General features: G+C 51.3%; 10 protein-coding genes across 10 annotated transcripts; 4 read left to right on the top strand and 6 right to left on the bottom strand.

Moving 5' to 3' along the window:
- Nucleotides 1-271: 271 nt before the first annotated feature.
- On the bottom strand, nt 272-1,993 carry N7511_000020 (putative hexose transporter; the record flags this gene model as incomplete). The annotated part of the gene is made up of 4 exons (XM_057122445.1): nt 272-629; nt 679-1,310; nt 1,363-1,768; nt 1,824-1,993. 4 exons carry the CDS (start codon nt 1,991-1,993, stop codon nt 272-274), a joined length of 1,566 nt encoding a protein of 521 aa, XP_056988178.1.
- A 357-nt stretch (nt 1,994-2,350) lies between these two features.
- On the top strand, nt 2,351-3,922 carry N7511_000021 (putative xylosidase/arabinosidase; the record flags this gene model as incomplete). Its single annotated transcript, XM_057122446.1, has 2 exons — nt 2,351-2,510; nt 2,562-3,922. The coding sequence occupies 2 exons, from the start codon at nt 2,351-2,353 to the stop codon at nt 3,920-3,922; spliced, it is 1,521 nt and encodes a 506-aa protein (XP_056988179.1).
- Nucleotides 3,923-3,990: 68 nt separating this feature from the next.
- On the bottom strand, nt 3,991-4,882 carry N7511_000022 (DUF1445 domain protein; the record flags this gene model as incomplete). The annotated part of the gene is made up of 2 exons (XM_057122447.1): nt 3,991-4,134; nt 4,190-4,882. 2 exons carry the CDS (start codon nt 4,880-4,882, stop codon nt 3,991-3,993), a joined length of 837 nt encoding a protein of 278 aa, XP_056988180.1.
- Nucleotides 4,883-5,327: 445 nt separating this feature from the next.
- On the top strand, nt 5,328-6,947 carry N7511_000023 (uncharacterized protein; the record flags this gene model as incomplete). Its single annotated transcript, XM_057122448.1, has 3 exons — nt 5,328-6,013; nt 6,066-6,468; nt 6,516-6,947. 3 exons carry the CDS (start codon nt 5,328-5,330, stop codon nt 6,945-6,947), a joined length of 1,521 nt encoding a protein of 506 aa, XP_056988181.1.
- Nucleotides 6,948-7,144: 197 nt separating this feature from the next.
- Nucleotides 7,145-7,438, top strand: N7511_000024 (uncharacterized protein; the record flags this gene model as incomplete). Its single annotated transcript, XM_057122449.1, has 1 exon — nt 7,145-7,438. The coding sequence occupies one exon, from the start codon at nt 7,145-7,147 to the stop codon at nt 7,436-7,438; it is 294 nt and encodes a 97-aa protein (XP_056988182.1).
- A 211-nt stretch (nt 7,439-7,649) lies between these two features.
- N7511_000025 (putative C6 transcription factor) lies at nt 7,650-9,894 on the bottom strand (the record flags this gene model as incomplete). The annotated part of the gene is made up of 3 exons (XM_057122450.1): nt 7,650-8,828; nt 8,878-9,760; nt 9,809-9,894. 3 exons carry the CDS (start codon nt 9,892-9,894, stop codon nt 7,650-7,652), a joined length of 2,148 nt encoding a protein of 715 aa, XP_056988183.1.
- A 365-nt stretch (nt 9,895-10,259) lies between these two features.
- On the bottom strand, nt 10,260-11,964 carry N7511_000026 (cytochrome P450; the record flags this gene model as incomplete). Its single annotated transcript, XM_057122451.1, has 4 exons — nt 10,260-10,634; nt 10,683-11,005; nt 11,064-11,697; nt 11,746-11,964. The coding sequence occupies 4 exons, from the start codon at nt 11,962-11,964 to the stop codon at nt 10,260-10,262; spliced, it is 1,551 nt and encodes a 516-aa protein (XP_056988184.1).
- Nucleotides 11,965-12,601: 637 nt separating this feature from the next.
- Nucleotides 12,602-13,177, bottom strand: N7511_000027 (uncharacterized protein; the record flags this gene model as incomplete). The annotated part of the gene is made up of 1 exon (XM_057122452.1): nt 12,602-13,177. The coding sequence occupies one exon, from the start codon at nt 13,175-13,177 to the stop codon at nt 12,602-12,604; it is 576 nt and encodes a 191-aa protein (XP_056988185.1).
- A 551-nt stretch (nt 13,178-13,728) lies between these two features.
- N7511_000028 (cation diffusion facilitator family transporter) lies at nt 13,729-15,158 on the top strand (the record flags this gene model as incomplete). The annotated part of the gene is made up of 3 exons (XM_057122453.1): nt 13,729-13,731; nt 13,778-14,702; nt 14,758-15,158. 3 exons carry the CDS (start codon nt 13,729-13,731, stop codon nt 15,156-15,158), a joined length of 1,329 nt encoding a protein of 442 aa, XP_056988186.1.
- Nucleotides 15,159-15,464: 306 nt separating this feature from the next.
- On the bottom strand, nt 15,465-20,685 carry N7511_000029 (MYB DNA-binding domain protein; the record flags this gene model as incomplete). The annotated part of the gene is made up of 2 exons (XM_057122454.1): nt 15,465-17,483; nt 17,545-20,685. The coding sequence occupies 2 exons, from the start codon at nt 20,683-20,685 to the stop codon at nt 15,465-15,467; spliced, it is 5,160 nt and encodes a 1,719-aa protein (XP_056988187.1).
- Between the last annotated feature and the right edge of the window lie 31 nt (nt 20,686-20,716).

Raw genomic sequence — 20,716 nt, forward strand, 5'->3', positions numbered from 1 at the left:
CAATTTTATTCAAAGAATTTTCTTGAAGTTGGTGTAAATCAATGGTGAGACAAGCGACAGAAGGTCTTTGATGCAGAGGACAGCAAACGATCTGGTAGGTCCGAATAGTCTGACATCTGGAAGATAGATTGCGAGACCTGAAGATAGTCTACTCCTTAATTCTCCAAATTTATATGCTTCCTGTGGATTGTTTCATCCTATTTTCCTATCTCTGATTATGGTTAAACGTTTTCTAAATGAGCCCCGTGTTTGAAACAGGCCCAGCCCAGCCTCAAACTCTTGCTTCTTCAATGTGAATTGTAGTACCCTCTCGTTTCCCAAAGTCTCCAATCTTTTCCATTTCAAGGTTTGTAGCTGTAGCAACATCGGCGCCATCGAATACTTTGGTCACTTCTTCCAGTGGCATATACCGTGTCTCCACGTAGAGGAACCAGATGACCACAACTTCCACAGCCAAGAAGCAGCAGTAGAAGATATAATACCGCCAGTGGATATTCTCTAGTGCAATCGGGTTCACGTATTGATTGAAAAAGAGTGCAACGTACATGGCAAACTCCATTATGGTGTACCCCTTTGCCCGCATTGAATATGGAAGGATTTCGGTAGTATAGCTGGCAATCAATCCAGACCTAAAATTGATCAGATATCTCTTTCAGAATCTCACATCTCAAAACTTACTTCAGGTTGTAGAATAGGTAGTAGATGAAGATCATCCCCAAAACACCAGACCCCAGCCCTGAGCTGGCATGGGCATCATATCGTGCCGATAGGACCGTCCATACCACGAAGGCAACCAACATACCAGCCGAGCTGACTAGCATAATTGGCCTGCGTCCCCACTTATCGACAAAGAAACTAAAGAACAGATTGGTGGCAAGATTGAACGAGGTCAGCGCACCGTTTATAAGCAGTTGCCGGTTGGCATCTTTGATTCCAATGCTGTCCATGATGAGGTTCAGGTAATAGGAGACCAGCCCATTTCCAGACCATTGCGCAAATAAGCCCATAGTAATAATGATCAATAGTCGTTTTCGGTTTCCAGGGGTCCGGAGGAAATCCACATAGGAGCTAGAATGATCTGCATTCTTTTCCATCGCAATAGCAGTGGTGATCTCTGTGAACTCCAACTGCACAATTTCATCGGTTGAGTCTCCATCAGCATGGTAGTATGCCAAAATCTCCAATCCCTTTTCTGGCTGATCCTTGGATATGTAGTATCGCGGACTCTCTGGAATCCACCATACAACGGCCAGCATCATCAAAGTAAACAACCCTTGGATGAGACTGGGAGTTCTCCATGACCATTCACTCTGTGCCAAGATTAGCCTGTATATTGTATCACATTTACGCGAGCCCACTTACTTTGATTTTCAATGTTCCGTACGTAGTCCAGGCCGCGATAAAGGCTCCAGAATGGTAAGTGGCGCCAGCAAGAGTCACGAGGATTGCTCTATCTTGAGCGGGAGCGATCTCCGTAATAAGTAGAGGCGCCGTACAGATTACGATGATATCTCCAAATCCAAGTATGAATCGAGCGCCGACGAACATGGAAAAGTTTATGGAGCCCGACTGCAAGGCCACACCCAACAGCATGAAGAACGAGCCGAAAACTAAGCAGACCTTTCGACCAAAGTGATCAAGCATATATGGCAGTATCACAAGGCCAGCCAACGCACCGACACTCATGACGCAGTTGAACAATCCCAATGTCGGCCCTTTCGGGTGGTCGAAATAGTCCTGCCAGTACGAGAGAGTTTGAAGGCCATTCCTGTTTCACCAAGATTAGAAGCGCCATTATGTCCTCATTCCGATTATGCACTCACATCATAGAGTTATCAAATCCATTAGCCGTATTTGTCGCAATAAGGACCAAAATATAGAAGTATAACACGCGCATATTCCGTTGCTTCCACCATTTCACCCGCGGAAACAGTCTCCCTGCCAGGTAGAAATGGCCTTTGGGTGGTTTGACAGCCTCATATGCCAGAGCCATATTGAACAGATTCGATCGCAAATGGCATTCCAGGACATTTAATGTCTGGTAAGAATATATAGTCCTTCCTGAACGAACCCCGGGTTGTTCTATATACCCGGTTCAATCATAATCTGCTCTCTTCCGCCAAAGACAAGGTAGTTTAGCCTCGCAGCAAGCTATATACAGCTTCAACTACCACTATCAGGCTAATCGGATGATCAACTGCGGGGTGAGCGCTGCACGTTGCTCTTGTGATATAGTCGGGGTGCCACGCCGTGTTCCAACCGGCTAAATCCTGGCGCCACATAAATGCACACGAGCAAACCTGCCACTTGAAATCATTTCAGTCAGAGAGAAAGGTTTGTTAGTACAACTATGACTTCTATTGTCCATAACCCCATCATTCCTGGCTTCGCTCCTGATCCATCAATTTGCCTAATTGATGGGACTTACTTTCTGGTCAACTCCAGCTTCCACCTATACCCTGGTCTGCCTATTTACAGCTCAGATGATCTGATTTCATGGACGCATACTGGTACCATTTTGAGCCTCTTACGAATTGTATTTTGTTCTGACTGTTCAATAGGAAACGCTATCAACAGGCCATCGCAACTATGCTTAGCTCGAGCGACAACCTTTCTCTCGCCATGGGATGATGGAACTACAATGGTAGCCACTGGGGGATTGTATGCGCCAACTATTCGACATAGTCATGGAACTACCTATATAATTTGCACCAACGTTATCCATGGTCCTTCGAATGTTTCAGGGGATGAGCGAAGTGAACAGTTTATCATTCACACGACAGACATTCGCTCAGGCAACTGGTCTGATCCCATCTTGTTTCCCTTTCCTGGAATTGATCCATCTTTACTTTTTGACGATGACGGTCGAGTCTATGTTCAAATATGCAAGACAGGACCTCAGTTCCAGATCTATAATTTCGAGATCAACATTACCACGGGGGAGATGATCTCGGAACCCACCTTGATATGGGAGGGATGGAAGAAAGGATACACAGAAGGACCGCACATCTACAAAAAGGACGGCTGGTACTATCTGCTGTGTGCTGAAGGGGGCACATTTTCCTTTCACATGTTGAGCATCGCACGGTCAAGAAACGTTTGGGGTCCATACACATCCTACGAGAACAACCCACTTTATACAGCCCACAACACTACAAACTATGTTCAAAACACTGGACATGGAGATATATTTCAAGATAAGCGTGGACAGTGGTGGGCTGTGCTGCTGGGAGTCCGCAAGAAACAAGGACGATCCATCATGGGCCGGGAGAGTTTCCTCACAGCCGTGACTTGGCCTGACAATAGCTGGCCAACTATTGATCCAGTCGTAGCCGACAGCGATGCGGGCGTAGCGCCCAACTTGTCTCTGATTCATGCTTCATCTTTTGTCTCGTGGGTCTATCTGCGAGATGCAAAGCTCGATCGATACCAAATTCGAGGAAACAACATCACGCTGCACGCAGACTTGGTAGAACTGACCAGCCCAGAGGAGTCAGTCACGTTCGTTGGCCAGCGACAACGTAAGATCAATGCTAGCGCGTCGGTGGTTCTACACAAGGCACAAGATTCTAGAAAGCTTCGAGCGGGTCTGGCTCTGTACAAAGATGAGCATCGGTTTCTGTCTATCGAGTATGACTTTGATAGCCAGCAGGTCATTTTCCACGGACTGAACAAAGCAAAGTCTTTCTCGCATACAAAGACTCAGGACATTGAGTTTCAAGATCTTTTGTCCTTGAAGATAGTATACACGGAAGCTTCTTTGGAATTTTCCTTCAGTCAGACTGGAATGCCATGGAATTCTCTATATACGGTGGACACAGCCTTGATAACCGATTACGACTTCACTGGTCCTGTGATCGGAGTATTTGCTTTAGGGGATGGCAATGAGGTGAAGTTCAGTGACTTTGAAATCGATGCTTAGAGGCCTGTACATAGATTTTTCGGAAGAATATACGTATGCTCTCTTGATTTTAGAGACACAAATCATACTTATATGCTCCCAGGCGCGAGGCTCTTCAAATCATCTGCTGTCCAATCGGTGATCAGCATGTGTCCAGGCTCATGGGCAAAGACCAGTCCATCAATCTTGCTACTTGCAGCCTCGACTGCCATTTGAGGCGTCACTCCACACGCCTAATGTAAAGTTAGATGGATGTCAAACAGGCAGATTAGATCACTGGAGCCTTACCCAGAACACAGGAACCTCCCCCTCTTCAAATATTTGTGCTTCGCCAAAGTTTGGTGCATTGACATCACTAATTCCGAGTTGCTTCGCACCATCCCAACCCCAGGCTACCGGCTCGCCATGCGTGGACCGATATATCCTTGTGATCTCTCTGACTCTTTCAATCTGCTCTGGACGATACGGTCGCATAGATACAATGCAGTAGCCTCCAGTAAAGATCCCCGCTGGCAGTAAAGGAATGTTGGATCGATACATGGCAACAATGGTTCCCGTTTTCTGGTGACGTGGTGGCAGGCCAGCTGCCGTCAGGGCATCTTCGAAAGAAAAGGAACACCCGATCAAAAAGCCCACATGATCGTCAGTCCACGAATCCAATAGGTCATGGCGAGTGTCGATGTGTTTGCCACTTGAATATACTCGATATCGGGGAAAGTCGGTCCGAATGTCAAAGTCTTGGGACTGGATGCATTGAGCTGGTCGGATATGCTTGGGGTCGCCAGGAACCACGGTCATTCCCAACAGAGGACAAGGCACTGGGTTCCGAAGACACAGGTCATGGAAATCGGCTGCATATTTCGCAGGAAGCACCAAAAGGTTGGCCTGTAAGTACCCTGGAGCAACCCCGGCGGTATTGGTCAACTGGTTGCGACGACAGCACAGCCTTGCCTGCTGAGAATCCGAGACTATACTTCCCATCATGCAAGTGTCCAGTTCTGAATCCCTGACACCCTCCAACGGCCATGGCTTTTCACTTCCTTTGATCCCCCGGTTCTGTCGGAATCCACATGCCGATGGTCTGGGGTAAGTCGGGGGTGAATTCTCCACTTCGCCCAGAGCCAATGCTTTCTCTTATCGACGACCATTCCTGAAACAGTTAGGATCTGAGCAAACACTGGGTACAAGCGGGAATTGGCCTCCTCCGCGGTTGATCAGTTGCCTGAACGTGCATCTTATCAGGGCTTCGTCGGCCCGATGACCTCGGGACCCACTTGACAGATAGGAAAGCCTCCGTTTATAGAGAGGACAGGCAGAGGACATGAAGAGAGAGCAGGGAGATCAGTCGGTTGTATTTCATGCTGATAATATAATACTGCGTGCAGTGCAATCCTGGATTTTGGTCAGTTTGACACATTCGCATCTCATGTCGCCCGAACAAGATATCCCCTTGGAGCAGAAGACCTCCATCCAAAAAGACCATGACCCCGATTTAGGAGGCGAGACCGCCAATGGCGAGACATGCGATGTGATTCTCGATCCAAAGAAAGAAAAGAAGCTGCTGGCCAAGTTGGATGCAGCCTTTGTGCCAATCATTATGTTGACCTACCTGTCCTGCTTTCTAGATAGATCCAATATTGGTAACTATGATTCCCCTGGGGAGGTGACGAGAGCTGACGAGGACCCAGGAAATGTCAAGGTGGCTCATATGCCCGAGGATATCAATGCATCAGACAGCCAATTCTCCACGGCCGTGTCAATCTTCTATGTCACCTATGTTCTTTTCGAGGCCCCCTGGGCAGTCTTGATGAAGAAATTGACTCCGCGAAATATCCTGACGGCACTGTGCATTGTTTGGTCATTGACCACAATCTTCACCGGATTTATCGAGTCGGTAGGCTCGCTCTATGCGACTCGCCTCATCCTGGGTGCTTGTGAGGCGGGACTATTCCCCTGTCTCAATCTCTATTTAACAATGGTCTATCGCCGAGAGGAGCAGGCGAAGCGTGTGTCCTACTTGATGAGCTGTGCTGCCATTTCGGGCGCTGTGGGCGGTCTGTTGGCCTATGGACTCCTACACATGGATGGCATTGGAGGCAAAGCTGGATGGAGGTATGTGTTCATTTGCGGTTTTCCACGGCCCATTGGCACTAACGACGGTTAGATGGGTCTACATCATTGAGGGTCTTTTCAGTGCCCTGTGTGCGATTCTCATTTGGTTCGGTCTGCCCAACGACCCTGCAGAGGCCTACTTCCTGACCGAGGAGGAGAGGTGGATGATGCGGGTGCGCAATGAGCAGCGCCGCAAATATATGGGAAGTGGTCAATTCAGCTGGGAAGAGATGCGTATTGCTTTGAGTGATCCAAAGCTGTTCTTCAGCGGCTTAATCCAGTTCTGTCAGGATATCCTGTTGTACGGGTTCAGTACTTTCCTGCCAACTATATTGGGAGGCATGGGTTATAGCTCGTTGATGAGCAATGTCTTGACTGTGCCTGTATACATCTGGGCCGCATTGATCTTCGTTGCCATCGCCTTTTGCTCTGACAGATATTCGAAATTTGCTTCGGTGAGTACTACCCTAACTCGAGAGCACTATGTGCTAAGTCATCACAGTACATCTTCACAGCCAATATCTTTGGCATTATCGGCTATATCCTGCTTCTTACCGTCAAGAACACCGCTGTTCAATATTTTGCGACCTTCCTGATAGGAATTACTACCTATACATCAGTTGGCCTGAACGTGGCTTGGCTAAATGTCAACATCGCCCCTCAATATCGCCGTGCATTAGAAATCGGCTTGCAGCAGACCATGGGCAACTGTGCTGGCATCGTGGCTGGCCAGGTCTATCGCAGCTCGCCATATGTATTAGGGAATGCCTTTTCTTTGGGTTCTCTCGTTGTCTCCCAGTGTGCCGTGACCGGGTACGCACTATACCTGAGACGGGAGAACAAGATGAAAGAACAGATTCTCTGCGAAGAAAGAGAAGACAATCGACGAGTTCAAACCGGTGATGGAGCAGTCGACTTCAAGTATCTTTATTAGTCCGGTGGCAAGAAACAGTCGAGCGATGACGCACAAGACTTCTCATCTGTATATAATAGACCATCATCTCGTTCAGAGGGCTGTACAACTTCAGCAAGCGATTCTCAGAATCTCAGAAATCTGTTCTGCCTTCGATCCTGAACCTTTTTATACGTACCTCCACAAACAAAGCAATATAACCTGTCTTTTGAACACCAATGGGTCTCTGTTTCTCTGTTCCGCGGCGCCGTCGCTTCCCAGTCATGGGCATGGGACCTATGGGAGGCATGGGAGGCATGGGCATGGGTATGGGCATGCCGCCTCCTCGTCGATATCATGGTGGAATGGGCATGGGAGGTGGCGGATATGGACACGCATATGGGGGACGGGGTTATGGCGGACATGGCGGGCATGGCGGTTATGGCTATGCCTCTGGGTTTGGGGGCCGTGGAGGGGGTGGTCCCCCCGGGGGCTTTGGGCGTCGGGGAGGATTTGGAGGGCGGCGATGCTGAGCGACAGGGCGATTCTTTCTCCCAGATACATCACCCAGAGCATCCCTCTGAGGGGACAAGTTCTTACAAGGACTTTGAAGCCAAATCATGCACTTTTTCACGGTCGGCAATGTCGATGTTAGTGGGAGCACTGGGCATTTCGCATTTCACTCCGAGTTGCACCCAATATTCCTTGGCGAGAATCTTTTCGTATTCCCTATATACTACATGATCAAAAACATTCCTTCATCACACTCGACAATTCTTCGCCATAGTCAAACACGAAGCCCCCGTTAGGTGTCGGCTGGTAAGGTCCTCCGTTTGGCGCAGGACCTGTCCCCATCCCCATAATTTGATCCTCAAGATTGCCTACTGCTTCGAACCATTCCATCAGCTCCTGCGTCATCTGTGCACCGTCTAATGGAGTCTGGCTTTGCGTGCTGATAGTAGGAGCCAACGCAGGTGAAAGATTCGCGTTGTAGGGATCACTACCTTCTGCAGCATGAACATCCAGTCGCTGCTTCTGCACGCCAAGTCCCAATTGAGGACCAAGCTTGCGAAGGCTCCGGATTGAATTCCATAGTCGGCGGGAGATGTACGATTGGGCCGAGAACCCCTTGACCAGTTCCAATGCCCAGAAGAACTCCTCCTTGCACGAACCACTGAATTGAGTCGGAGCCTGAGCCACTGCCAGGAAAAGAACTGCAAGGGCCGAGACCAGGAACCAATTGAAGGCGACTTGTTGCAGCTGGTAGATATCGGAAGTTTCATTCAAGCGAGTGATGAAGCGGATTGTATCTTTGGCAATTTCCACCACGGTCTCTGACTCAGATGGGTATCGCACAATATGTGCTGCAGTATGAAGAACGGGGCGATGAATGAGCATCCGCAGCTGATTAGCGCGAAGGTAAAGCAAGGCACGGAGTCGTCGCATGCTTCTTGAATTATCGGTGGCGGATGCAGACTCCGTGGAACTTGGATGATCCAATTGCAATGACTCGGGGATGGCATGCACCCAGCTCAAAACTTGCCAATCCAAATAGTTCATTTCGTCTTTTTTGATCTCATTGGTATTGTTGAACGCGGAGATGAACTTCCACACCTTGGCTGCAATGCGGCTATATCGAATCATGACGCGTAGGTATGGAGTCTTCTCGGCGGGCTCTGGTAGCCATGGATCGATGTCTGTATCTTCTAATGAGAATGGCATGCCGGTTCCAAAACTCCAACGCATGTCCAGGATGTAAATTGACCAAAAGAGTCGAAGGACACGTTCCTTTCCAGCGGCCACAATAGCTGGCTGGTTGAGAGTTTCTCGTCTGTGAAGGCCTTTCTCTAAACACATGCGCTCGACAATGCCAATGGTGCGCCACGCCAATGTCTCCTCATCCATCTGAAAATAGAATATCGACTGCCACGGTTAGTAAGGTGATTAAGCAAATGTATTGGGAGCGACAAACCACAAGAGTCAAGAAGATGATACTCTTGATTTCAGGCGGGCCCCAGACGCAATTGTCCTGGACTTCTCGTACACTATCAAAGAGTGCAATAGCCTGCTCACTGCGACCGCTAGCCTCGGCTGTCAAAGCACAAGCAAACACAAGACGGAGAATATGCACATCCTCACGATCTACTCCATTGATATTGTGTTTTATAGCCGGCTCAAGGGCACGATCTATTGGGCCATACAACATATGCACCTGGCTCAAGAGCTCCACGAGCTCCAAGACAGGGTACATGATGCCCATTTCTTCTTCGTACACTTGACAAAGACGCAGTGCCTCGTTCTTATTAAGAGTCCAGAGGGGATCCACGACTTGGTTCGTGAGATGTTCCCTGGCCGATGCTGATGGAGATGCCACCGGTGAAGGTTCCTGCGTCATATCGGCTTCATCGAGAGCCTCGCCACGTTCCACAATCCCGCGCTGCTGCAAACTAGACTTGGCTAGATCCAAGCTGAATGCCGAAGTTGTCGGGCCTTGGAATGTAGTCTCTCTGGCTGTAGATACACGCCGAAGAGACCGCTGGGTAGACCCAGATCCATAGCTACTTGTGATGGGAACACCTCCAATAGGAGAATGCTCATTGCTAGCAATCGACCGAACAGTGGCTGATAGCAAGGAAATCTGGTCTTGCATTACTTTCATTTGATCGAAAAGGCGCTCGAAATTTCTGAGGAGGTCAGTGACTGCCAACTCTGCCAATTTCACGCGAACATACTCCTGTTCATTCGGGCTGTCCCTTTGGGGATTCTCAACGTAGATGCATTCAATATTTTGACGTCCGCAGCGCTGACACGGTGCCTCGCCGTTGCATTTAATCTTGCGACGCTTGCATTCATTGCTGCGAGGCGATTAGTTGGTGGCCGTCATTCCGCATCTCCAAACTCACCAGGCTTTGGCAATATACTTGCGGCGCTTCTTCCGCGGGTGATCATCCTCCACAGAGAGGGGTTTATCCCAGTCAAGTCCAGACATGTCAGAAGTGAAGTGAACATGCGAACAGATGCAAGGGGAAGATGGTGTGGAGGTGGCAGATGCGGGGGATTCCGTCCTGAGGCTCCACAACGACTCAAAAATGCGCCACACCCAAGGCAAAGGATTCGTGAACGGGGGAGAAGAAGGGTTATGCCAAAAGAATAGGAGATAGACATTCGTAGAGGACATGGCGATTGGGAAAGTGATGCTTTTGAATTCTTCGCCAGGTTGTAGGTTACTAGTAGGGTAGCTTGTTGTTACGCAAATCCAATTTATATCTACTGTATGTGGGCTTCGTGGCCATGATTTTGGAAGTATATACAAGCCCTCATTCTGAGGATAAAGACCAGCTCAATGAAATCCTCTTACAGATCTTTAGTGCGCTCATCACTCTCTGCAATCCATTGCTCTAGCTTCTTAGGGTCGCGTGGGCTGAAGCCGACCTTGAATGGCTTGGGCTCAGTTGTCAGGGCAGTAGCAATGGCATTGCATTCGATGGCGTTTAGGATTGGCAAATCAGAAGCCTTCTTCGCGGGGTGCATCTTGAAGGCAGTGATCAGGCGGATAAAGGCCGTGAAGAGCTCACGGTTGGCAAGATGAGAACCTGCACACATGCGGGAGCCAGCACCATATCCATAGTGGGGAGTACCCGATCCCTCATTGAGCTCCAGGTAGCGCTCGGGGATAAACTTGTGAGCGTCCTTAAAGTGGTCCTCGTCATAATCAGCGGCCCAGGCATTCTGGAGAAGTTAGTATCATTCTCACTGAGCACTGGGATTGAGACAAACCATGAAGAATGTAGTTCCAGCCGGGATAGTAGCGCCATCCCACTGAATATCCTTGGTGCTCTCTCGTGGCAGGCAGATAGGGATAACAGTCCAGAATCGAAGAATCTCCTTGACCAAAGCAGTCACGTAGGGAACCTTTTCCTCGATCAGGCACTTCTCCCAAGCGTCCCCATCCGGGTAAACCGCCATGATCTCATCATAAGCCTTCTTTTGAATGCGTTGTCCATCCTCTGAAGCGAGATAGGCGATTCCCATAATCAAGTTTCCTGGCACGGTATCGAGACCGGCTGACACCATAGTCAAACAGATAGATTTTACCTCGGCTGGAGAACGAAATTAGATTGACTGTCACACACACCACATCTCTAATCATTCACGTACCATCATTGAGCTTGGCCTCGGGATCCTTGAGAATGTTACCAGTGATGCAAGGCTTGTCGGTGCCCTTGGAAATACGTTCTTTCAGCATGTCCAGCAAGTAAGTCAAGTACTTGTCGCGGCGTGCGCGGAACTCTTGAGCCTCGTTGTTCATCTTAGGCAAGATTCGCAACAAGGGGATGTAATCCTGCCAGTTGTTCGAGGTACTGCGGAAGTTGGACACGCCACGCTCCACTTCCACGATCTCCTGCAGCAGTTGATCATCCACGTTGCCCTCGATGCGAAATCCGTAGTTGAGAGTCAGACTGGTGTTGAGCGCAAATCGTTGGAAGTATGCAGTGGGGTTCACATCGACTGTGCCGTTCTTGCTATCCCGGTACAATTCCTTGATACTGGAGTTGGATTCAAGGTCAATGATCGGCATGTAGGACTGCGTCGCCGGTCGATTCAACGCAGTTGCCGCGGCCTTGCGCCGGCGCTTGCAAGACTCATCCCACGGAGAAGTGCCAATGGTAAATCCCTGCGAGCTGGACACAACGCTGTGGAAGGTGTGGAAAGTGGGACGAGAGACCAAGGCCGACTGGTCCTTGATCCACAGCTGGCGAACCGAGTCGAAGCTGTTGGCGAAGACAATCCGCTAATGCATGCATTAGTTCCGCCCCACGCCCGATAGTGAAACACTCACCTTGTTACCCATGCGCACTTGGAAGACCGGGCCAAACTTCTTTGCCCATTTCCCAGCCACTGTTGCATGCTGATCACCAAGCTGTAGAAGATTGCCAAAGATGGGCACACCAGGAATCTCCGGAAGACCCTTGATCTTGGGGATGTCGGTGCGATTGAAGTACCGAATAAGGAAATATAGCACCGTAACGACGGTGAGCGCCAGTGTTGGAAGCGTCATGTTTTGGGGAGGGTGAAAGAATATGTGACTAGAACAGAGATTCAGATCCAGTGCGATTCCAGCTCTTTAACTTATAACCCCTCCAGGACGATGTGCGACGGCATATTTCCGAGCTTGTGCGTCAGACCCAAGGGCACCTAAGGCTATAACCGGAGCCGTACAGTGTAGATCGGGTGGCATTGAGTTGACCAGTGAGATACCAGAGAATCAGCAAACGGCAGCGATGACAGGTTAGTCCGGGGGGCCGAGAGCCTCCACTGCGCGGGAAGGGCGGAACGGGCATTCCGCCCCCGTGGTCTCCACGGAATATTGAGCTGTGCATTCCCGTGTCGGAATTGGAGAGCATTTGGGTTGGCCGATGGGAATGGGGTCCGACTTGGTTGGGACTGGATTGCGTCGAATCAAGCTTGGGTCCAGGGTGAAGGATAGGGTGATATAGGGTGAAGGATAGGGTTTTGCATTCTGTTCTCCAATCGTTGACTATGAGTGATATAACCCCATGGCCCTTCCCTGGTGCATGAACAGATGCTTCACGGTGGCTGGATTTGCTGGAGTTGCTTGGCTTCGCTGTCGATACCTCGTTGCTCATGTGCGTGCGATTCAGAAGCCCGGTTTATACACATCCCATCAACAGCTCCTATGTCCTGAATTGAAAGACGTCGTTCATCCATCGAGCAATACGACCTATCGGTTTGGTTGGCACAGCTGGATCTGAAGAGTATCCCATCGAACGATTGATCTCCTGCTCCGCGACCACCTCATTCTCCGCGATTCCCCGTCGTCTCTTCCAATTGCGCTCGGTATTGGTGATATGGCCTTCACGCCACATAGAACCATACAATGCTTGAGCCTCTGCTTTGGTTCGTACGCGTAGAATATCATACGTACTGGCTCTCGTTAGGGCGGCGTCTCGATCGCGAGTCATTTGTCCCTCCACCACCTCCACATGGACTCCCATCGTGCGAAACCGTTCCCCCCACATGCCATCCTCAGCCTGAGTCACGAAGATTGTAATGCGATCAAGAACCGGAACAGTGAGGAGGAGGTATGCGAGCGCGTCCGCATCCACACCGCTTGGGATTGGACCAAGCACGAAGTCATGATCCCGCTCGATTGCCTCATTGATCTTGGTCACATAGTGGGTGTGGAAGTATGATTCACTAGGCCCCGTGTCGATAGGACCAGAGACGAAAGCGATCTGTCTATCTGACATGGCCAATCTCCAGGCAAGTTGGGGGGAGTTGAGACAAGGTGAAGCCGAGACCACGGCGCTTTACCGCTTCAGGGAGGCTATAGTGAGCCTCAATTGCCCTCGATTGTGGTTTTTGTAGGGATTGGAAGCAGATAGTAGATCAATTGGGGTAACATTGTTCTCGTGTCTATCTCTACAGTGTCGGTCTACCTTGGTCTCCACGAGCAGATCAAGCTCAACTAGATGCCTCAACGCCAAGGTGTCGGCACGTGGTAAATCTCCGCAAAATCTCCGCGTTCAATCTTGGACATGGACGCAGCAAGCATGTCTTCGCAGTCGTTTCTCCCTCTCTCCTCTCCCCCAGACTCCATTTCGCCCGTATTGCGCCCACGGCGACCGAGTCTGGAGCCTGAGCGGGAAATCCTATCCACCAGGGGTCAGCGCTTGGTGAACTTTTTACCAACGCGCACGTCAAGCCTTGCTTTGCATGATCTCGATGACGATGCATCGGAGAGACGGTTGTTGCTGCGACGTGGATCCATGTTGATTGGACACAGCAATCCGCGTTATGAATGGTAGTCTCCTTGGATCTGTGACGCGATCAGTCCTGACTTCGAATAGGCAGCGCTACTACAGATCCCCCGAGTCATTGAAGGATCTCCCCAAGAAGATGTTGGTCTCCATGTGCTATGGTTGAATGTGAAAACAAGAGAAACTGACCATCTAAGTCGGGAATACTACGAGCGCACGAACTCCTTGATCTCCCAATACCTCTACATTGACCGATTGCTGGACTCATCTCTCCCTCACAATTTAATCGAGGAATATAATGGGTGTCACCACCATGACTCTGCAGGAAATGGCTTCCACCAACCGCCTCCTTCAGACGGAAATGATGTCGACACAATCAATCCCAAGACGGGAAAGATAAAACGCACCCCACATAATTTATATCGGATCCCCGACGAGACGACTCCTTTGGTTGCATCCGAAGAGAACAGCCCGGAAGGATCTCTGCCAGATTTGGAATCACACAGAGGCCTGTCGCCAGAGGCAGAGGAGCGCATCATCAACTGGGCCATTCGGATCAACTTCGCCGCCAATGTTCTTCTTCTTGGCTCCAAGATCGCCATCATGGCAATGACCAGCTCCATGTCCATGCTGGCCGGTCTTGTCGATGGGGTCTTGGACTTCCTGAGTACTGTCATCGTCTGGGTAACCACTATCATGATTCGCCGACAAGATCGCAACCGATTCCCAATCACGCGGCGACGCCTGGAACCTGTCAGCGTGCTCATTTTCTCAGTGATCATGGTGACCTCTTTCTTTCAGGTGGGACTATCGTCTATGAAGCAACTTCTTGGGGATGATCGTACGGTCGTCGAGCTCTCAGTTCCATCTCTTGCGCTGATGGCTGGTACCGTAATCGTCAAGTTGCTCTGCTGGATCTGGTGTCGCCTGATCCCTAGCCCCAGTGTGCAGGTCCTGGCCCAGGACGCCATGACAGATGTGATCTTCAACATCTTCAGCATTATCTTCCCGCTGAGTAAGTCTATTCTCTCTACCAATGGATGAAGCATCTAGCTAACACCACTCGGCAGTTGGCACTTTTGCGAATCTCTGGTTCTTGGATCCTCTGGGTGGTCTATTTCTCTCCATCTACATCATGTGGAATTGGGGTCAAACAGCCGCAGAATACATTCGCCGGTTGACCGGCGCAGCTGCCTCCCCCGATGATCACAGCATTCTGCTTTACATGACTATGCGGTTCTCCCGGGTAATCCTCAAGATTCAAGACTTGAAGGCTTACTATGCAAGCGACAAGCTTAATGTCGAGGTTGACCTTGTTGTAGACGATAGTATGAGCCTGCGGGACAGTCACGATGTCGGCGAAAGCCTGCAGTACATCATTGAGAGTGTGCCGACTGTTGATCGCGCTTTTGTGCATTTGGACTATGACCCTTGGAACCTGCCTAGTCATATGAACCAGATGGATCGCTGAGGTGGGTTCGACTGGCATATGAAACTGGTGCCTATCAAATGGATCCATCTTTATTACCCTACTGGACCGAAGCGTAGCAGAACCTAGCTTATAGTCGTCTACAATGTATAACATGGAACATCATTTAATCACACATAAGTCATTCATCTAGTTATACATACGAACCATGATCGAATATGAATACTCACTGGCAAGGCGATAACACGCTAGGTAACAAAACAGTAGAGAGACAGAAAGGTAATGTACAATCGATCGCAAGCCAGGGGTTGCCACTGCCATCATACTAATCATACACGAGCCTCTCCTCTAACGAGGTGGCTGGGAAGGTGGCGGCAACGAGCCTGAGTGTCCACCTTGAGTGGAGCTATGACTGTAAACACGGTGGTGAGTGGGTGTAGACCCAGCTTCAGCGAGGGAACCGGGGACACCAGGACGCTGGTGAAGTGGTGGGACAGACCCCGACACAGATTGTGGGGGAGGAGCATAACCACTCACGGCACTTCCGCCCATAGAGGGATGCATAGCAGATGGAGGAGTGTACGAGCGCCCAAGGCTCGCCAGCGACGCCATGGATCGACTAGGCTGAGACTGAGGAGGTGGGGTGTTATGTCCATACTGAGAGGGACCACCGGGCAAGCTCACAGGAGTGGAGCGGTGGGACCCGGGCTGATGCGACCCACTGACCATTGTCTGTACATGCTGCTGATAGCCGTGTGATGGTACTGGGGTTGGTGTGGACGCGGTTGAGTATGACGATTGCACCCCAGACTGGCGCGGATGAACACCAAACAGACCTGCAGTAGACTGTGCTGCCACTGGTCCTTCCTGCCGCGATCCATACGCCATAGGAGCACGTGGACCAGGTGATGTTGCTCGATAGGATTGGGATTGAGAGGTCATCTCGCGAGAGCCAGAGGCCCCAGATGGCTGAGCAGAACCCGACTGAGAAAACACATTAGGATATGATGATCGTTGAGAAGCGGTTTGTGGCGGGGGAGTCGGTGCTGGAGATGGAGCGGGGAGATTGGTCAGAGGCACTGACGACTGGCTCGGGGCTGAGACATATGAGGCATAGGAGCTCTGGGGAGCCAAAGGTGCCGCAGGACGGCTGCTCTGCTGCTGCGCTGGTGGCGGTTGGACCTGAGGCTGCGAAGGTGCTTGTTGTGCCCGTGGATCAAATCGTGCCATCCAGTCATTATTTGCCGAGGTACCGGAGCCGCTCTGAGGGGGACCATAGCCAGGGTACTCTGTGTACCCACGGGAAGATGACTGATAATGGCCTTGCTGGGTGTAGCTAGAGGGCTTTTGCATGGCAGCGTCTTCATGGCGGGACGACGGTGTGGTCTGGTAAATCGGTCTTCCTGCTGCAGCTGAAGTTGAAGGAGCGGCAGATGGAACCTGCTCACCGGCAAAGCGCTTGCGCGGCTGTGGCTCTTCGGGCTCATCGTTCAGAATACTCATAATGTTGGACCGTTTGGCGGGCACATGGCGAGATGCATCGGGAGCAGGAGTGACGCTCGGGCGAGGTGCATCTTTGACTGGCGACAAACCTGGGCGAGGCGACTGGGACATCCCTTGGCCTGCGTAAGAGTAGTAGGGTCTTGGGGCAAAGGGATCGCGATGAACGGACGCAATGTCAAGTTCAGGCCTAGGCAATTGAGTTGGCGAACCAGGCTGGGTCAAGCTGGGGTGACGAGAATGAGCCGACGAAAGCAGTGAAGGTGGCTGCTGCGCAGACATGTACCCTTGTGCAGACATAGGCTCCATTCGGGCCATATCGGGTGGCATTGAGCCAGGGGGATGGCGCGAGGGAATAGATAGATCCTGTGTACGGGAGGTTGAATGAGGTAGGATCGTGGAGTCTCGTCTGTCCTCTGTGAAGTACCCGAGGCGTGGACCCGACAAGCGATGAGCCTGGCCTGCGTTCTGGGCGCGGATTGCCCGGGTTGATTCTTCAATGAGAGTCGCAGTCGATGGCACTGGAGAAGCCGTGGAAGCTTGCGCAAGTGGCTGATAGCGAGCGGAATTGCGATCTTTCTCAGACGGCGGCCGTCCATGCATGGGCATGGGCTGTGGCGAAAGGGCAAGAGGCTTGACCTTTGAGGAGAAACGGGATTCGTCTTCGGTCATGGGATCGCCAAGAGGAGCAAGAGGACGAGGAATGATGGAAGACGGCGTCGCCTCATAACGTCGCTTAGGGGCAACACTTGGAATGGGAAGGGGACCTGTAAGTTCACCGCGGACTTTCTTGTCTTCTGCCTCCGTGAGAATCAACTCGAAGTCTTTGTGGCCACTGTCCAAGCGACGCTGATAAAAGTTTTTGACCTATAGTGTTCATGTTAGCGGACGGCGCAATAAGAATATTGAAAACGTCAAAATTCCATACCATTACCGTGGTTTTAGTCTTCATCCAACCTGAGATGCCTTCGAAGTCACGGCCAAAGTGTGCTAACAAGGCAGGGAAATCACGCTGCTCCGGTACAGACCAATAGCTTGTCGGTTGCATGGACCCATAGCCCGTCTCAGTCTGCTTGACTGCCATAGGAGGGTCGATTTCGGTTGACTCGAAGACATAGACCCCGTCTTTAGCGCGTCCACGTCCCCTACCTCGCGGCATTGTTGGTAGTGGTTCTTGAACCATACGATCTACTCTGCCATCTAGCCCCCATTGCATGTTGGTGTCCGGAATCATTTCCATCTCGGTTCCAGGGAGAGGAGGGGGAATAGTCTCTTGTGTGGCCAAGACCTGGCCTTTCTGGTCTGGTTGCGTGGTCTTCGCGCGACGGGCGCCGCGACTGCCTCCTCCACCGCGTCCCCCTCGTCGAGAAGGCGCCTTTTCAACGGGTTCAATATCGCGGTCAGACTGGACACGACGGCCCGCTGCTGACCCGTCCTCTACTTCACCAGGTTCACCGCCAAATTTAGGAGCCGCAGCACGTCTTGGTCGACCCGTGTCGGTCACAGCGGGTGTTGAGTCCTCGCCGTCCAAGTCAGGCTTGACAACGCTCAAGTCGGCGATAAGCGCATTGGATTTGGGCCGTGCCGCACCGCCTCCTTTTCGAGGGCCCTTGCGTTTACTCCAGCGTCTGTTGAGCTTGGCCTTGTACTTGATCTCTTCCTTGGTGAGATAATAGTGGACAATGCATTGCTGGAAAGTGCGCCCAGGAAGAGATTCTGCGATTTTGCCCCATTTTTTAGGGTAAGCCATGAATGCATCTGTGAAGGTGACGTGCTCTTCCGGAGTGAAATCGTTGGGAGGTGGCAGGAAACCGAAAACATCCATGGCCCTATTGCACTCGATTATATTATTGACGTCTTTGTAAACGCATGCCTTCTCCTCACGCGGCTCGAGCATGTTAGGGATTATTGCCTCACGTCCCAAATCGGGCCGAGCAGTAGCCATCTTGGTTCGTCGGCGTTCGAGCTCTTCTTGCGCCGAGATCTCAGAGGCTTTGAGCGCGTTGAGGAAATCTAGTTCGCTGTTTCCTTTGTAGCGTCGTCCTTCGCGGCTTTCTAGCATGGGAGCTGGGGTCGTTGGGAGCGTGGAAACTGGTGGCGAGGCTGGTGCTGGGGTGTCAGGTTTCTTGTCCTTCAGACGGTCCAACTCCCAGATGGCCAATCGCCAGGGCTTGTAGTGAGACATATACTCTTCTCGAAGAATAGCATTCTTGTTGAAGATCTCTTGCTGTGTCTTGGAAAGCTCGTTAGAGAAGGTCTGCTTGAGGCGGTTCTGGATAGCGATATTGTCATGATAGACTTCCAAATCCGAAAGAGGAGTGGGAGGACCAGAGTGTAAGAAAGGAAGATTTTCAACGGTAACTTCATCACTCAGTGCTACAAGTGGGATGAGAGTTTCGATGACAGGCTCCGGTTCGCGCTCAATCTCAACTTCTTGTTCGGAATCGGGTTCGCGTTCAGGCTCAGGTTCAGTTTCAGGTTCGAGTTCAAGTTCACGCTCATCTGGCGTGGGAGCGAAAGAGACCACCCGTTCACCGCCGGGAGCATTGGCGTTCTCTTCGTCCTCCACTGATGGCACAGGGTCCACGGGTTGCTCCACTCGTTTTTCTACTTCTTCCTTTTCAACTGGCTCTTCCACTGACATTTCGTTGGCCAACATGCCGAGTAGCTGGATTTTCAAAAGAAGAGATACAATCGTCGGGTCTTCCAAAGGAGAAGGAGGAAGTTCAGCTCGGAGTGATTCCATGTCTCGTTCAAAGATTCGTTTCCTTTCATCGAGATATTCCTGGGTAAAGACACTCTCGCTATCTTCTTCATCACTAGAACGTTCAAAGTCCGGTACCATGGCAGGTTCCTCTTCCCTGTCGTCCTTCTCGGAGTGTTCACTCACTTCGCCTTCTTCAACATTAGAATCCAACGGGGGGCTCAGCCGAAGCGGGAGCTTCATTGAATCGGAGACAGGAGACTTGATTATTTCACCTTCATGGGGCAGAATTTCACCACTTTCTGGCTCATCTGCGACAGAAGACGGAGGTCCTGGAACGTTGCGATTATTTTGCTCAAAGGCAGAAGCGTCCCGTTCATCGACAGATTCCTGTTTGGGAGGCGGGTTGGAGACGGATGAAGTTCTCGGGAAGCCTGAATGCATCCATGGCTTGCTATTTGTTCCGCGCGGTGATGGGGCCTGCCGTTGCAGTGCTCTAGGTCCGGTGGGAATGACGGAGGGAGGTACTCGAGGCGATATAGATGGTTCACGGGATGCCGCACGCGGAACCGGGGCTGGATATCGTGTGGATGTTGGAGATGAAACCAGTGAACTCGACCTTCGAACACCGAATGCCTCATTTGGCATAGGACCTGAGTTCGGCTTGGACATCGCGGCTGGAGCGGTGGGTGGGGATAAGTCGGAGATACTTGTAGATAGCCGTGGCGCACGCGGGGGCCCCTGCATATGTGCGAGCTCTGACGGAGCCTCGGGGCGATTGCGAGGCTCAGAGGAAGCTGCGTGATCGCCTCTTTCTGCCTTCGGTCCCGTTGGAGGTTGGACGACTGGTCGTTGTGTCTCATTTCGGTCCTTCTCAGTAAACCGAGAGGGAAAGGGGGCGGTTCGCTGTTCTGTGAGTTCTTTGTCGACAGCTGAGGTGGGGATAGAAGTTGACACTGAGCCAAAGGCGGGTACTTGGGGAGGAGCTGGAGGGGAAGGTCGAACAAGAGGCAGAGCCTCCTTAAGAGCCTCCTTGAAAACCTCCTTAGGAGGCTCTGGGCGAGCTGGGATCACTTCGGTGCGCTCCATCTCTCGTAGCGGCTCTGGTCCTGGGGCGGTTGACATGATCGATGCTTTCCGGCTTGGGTCCATCGGGGGCTCGGGGTGTCGATCCACGGGAGCTGGACCCGTGGTAGATGCTGCAGGGGGGTGAGAAGAAGTAGTCGAGCCACTGGCTGCACGGCTTTCTGCCCGACTCGGGGGACGGTCACGTTTCCAGAGGTCGACTGGGCGTTCTCGGTCATCGCGATCGGGGCGCCGGGGCTCCCAATCTTCTCGGCGATTAAAACGGTCTCGGCGATCCATGTCGCGATCCAAGTCTCTTTCTCGGTCTCTT

The sequence above is a fragment of the Penicillium nucicola genome (assembly GCF_028828085.1).
Source record: "Penicillium nucicola strain IBT 29836 chromosome Unknown utg000001l, whole genome shotgun sequence".
Taxonomy (NCBI): Eukaryota; Fungi; Ascomycota; class Eurotiomycetes; order Eurotiales; family Aspergillaceae; genus Penicillium; species Penicillium nucicola.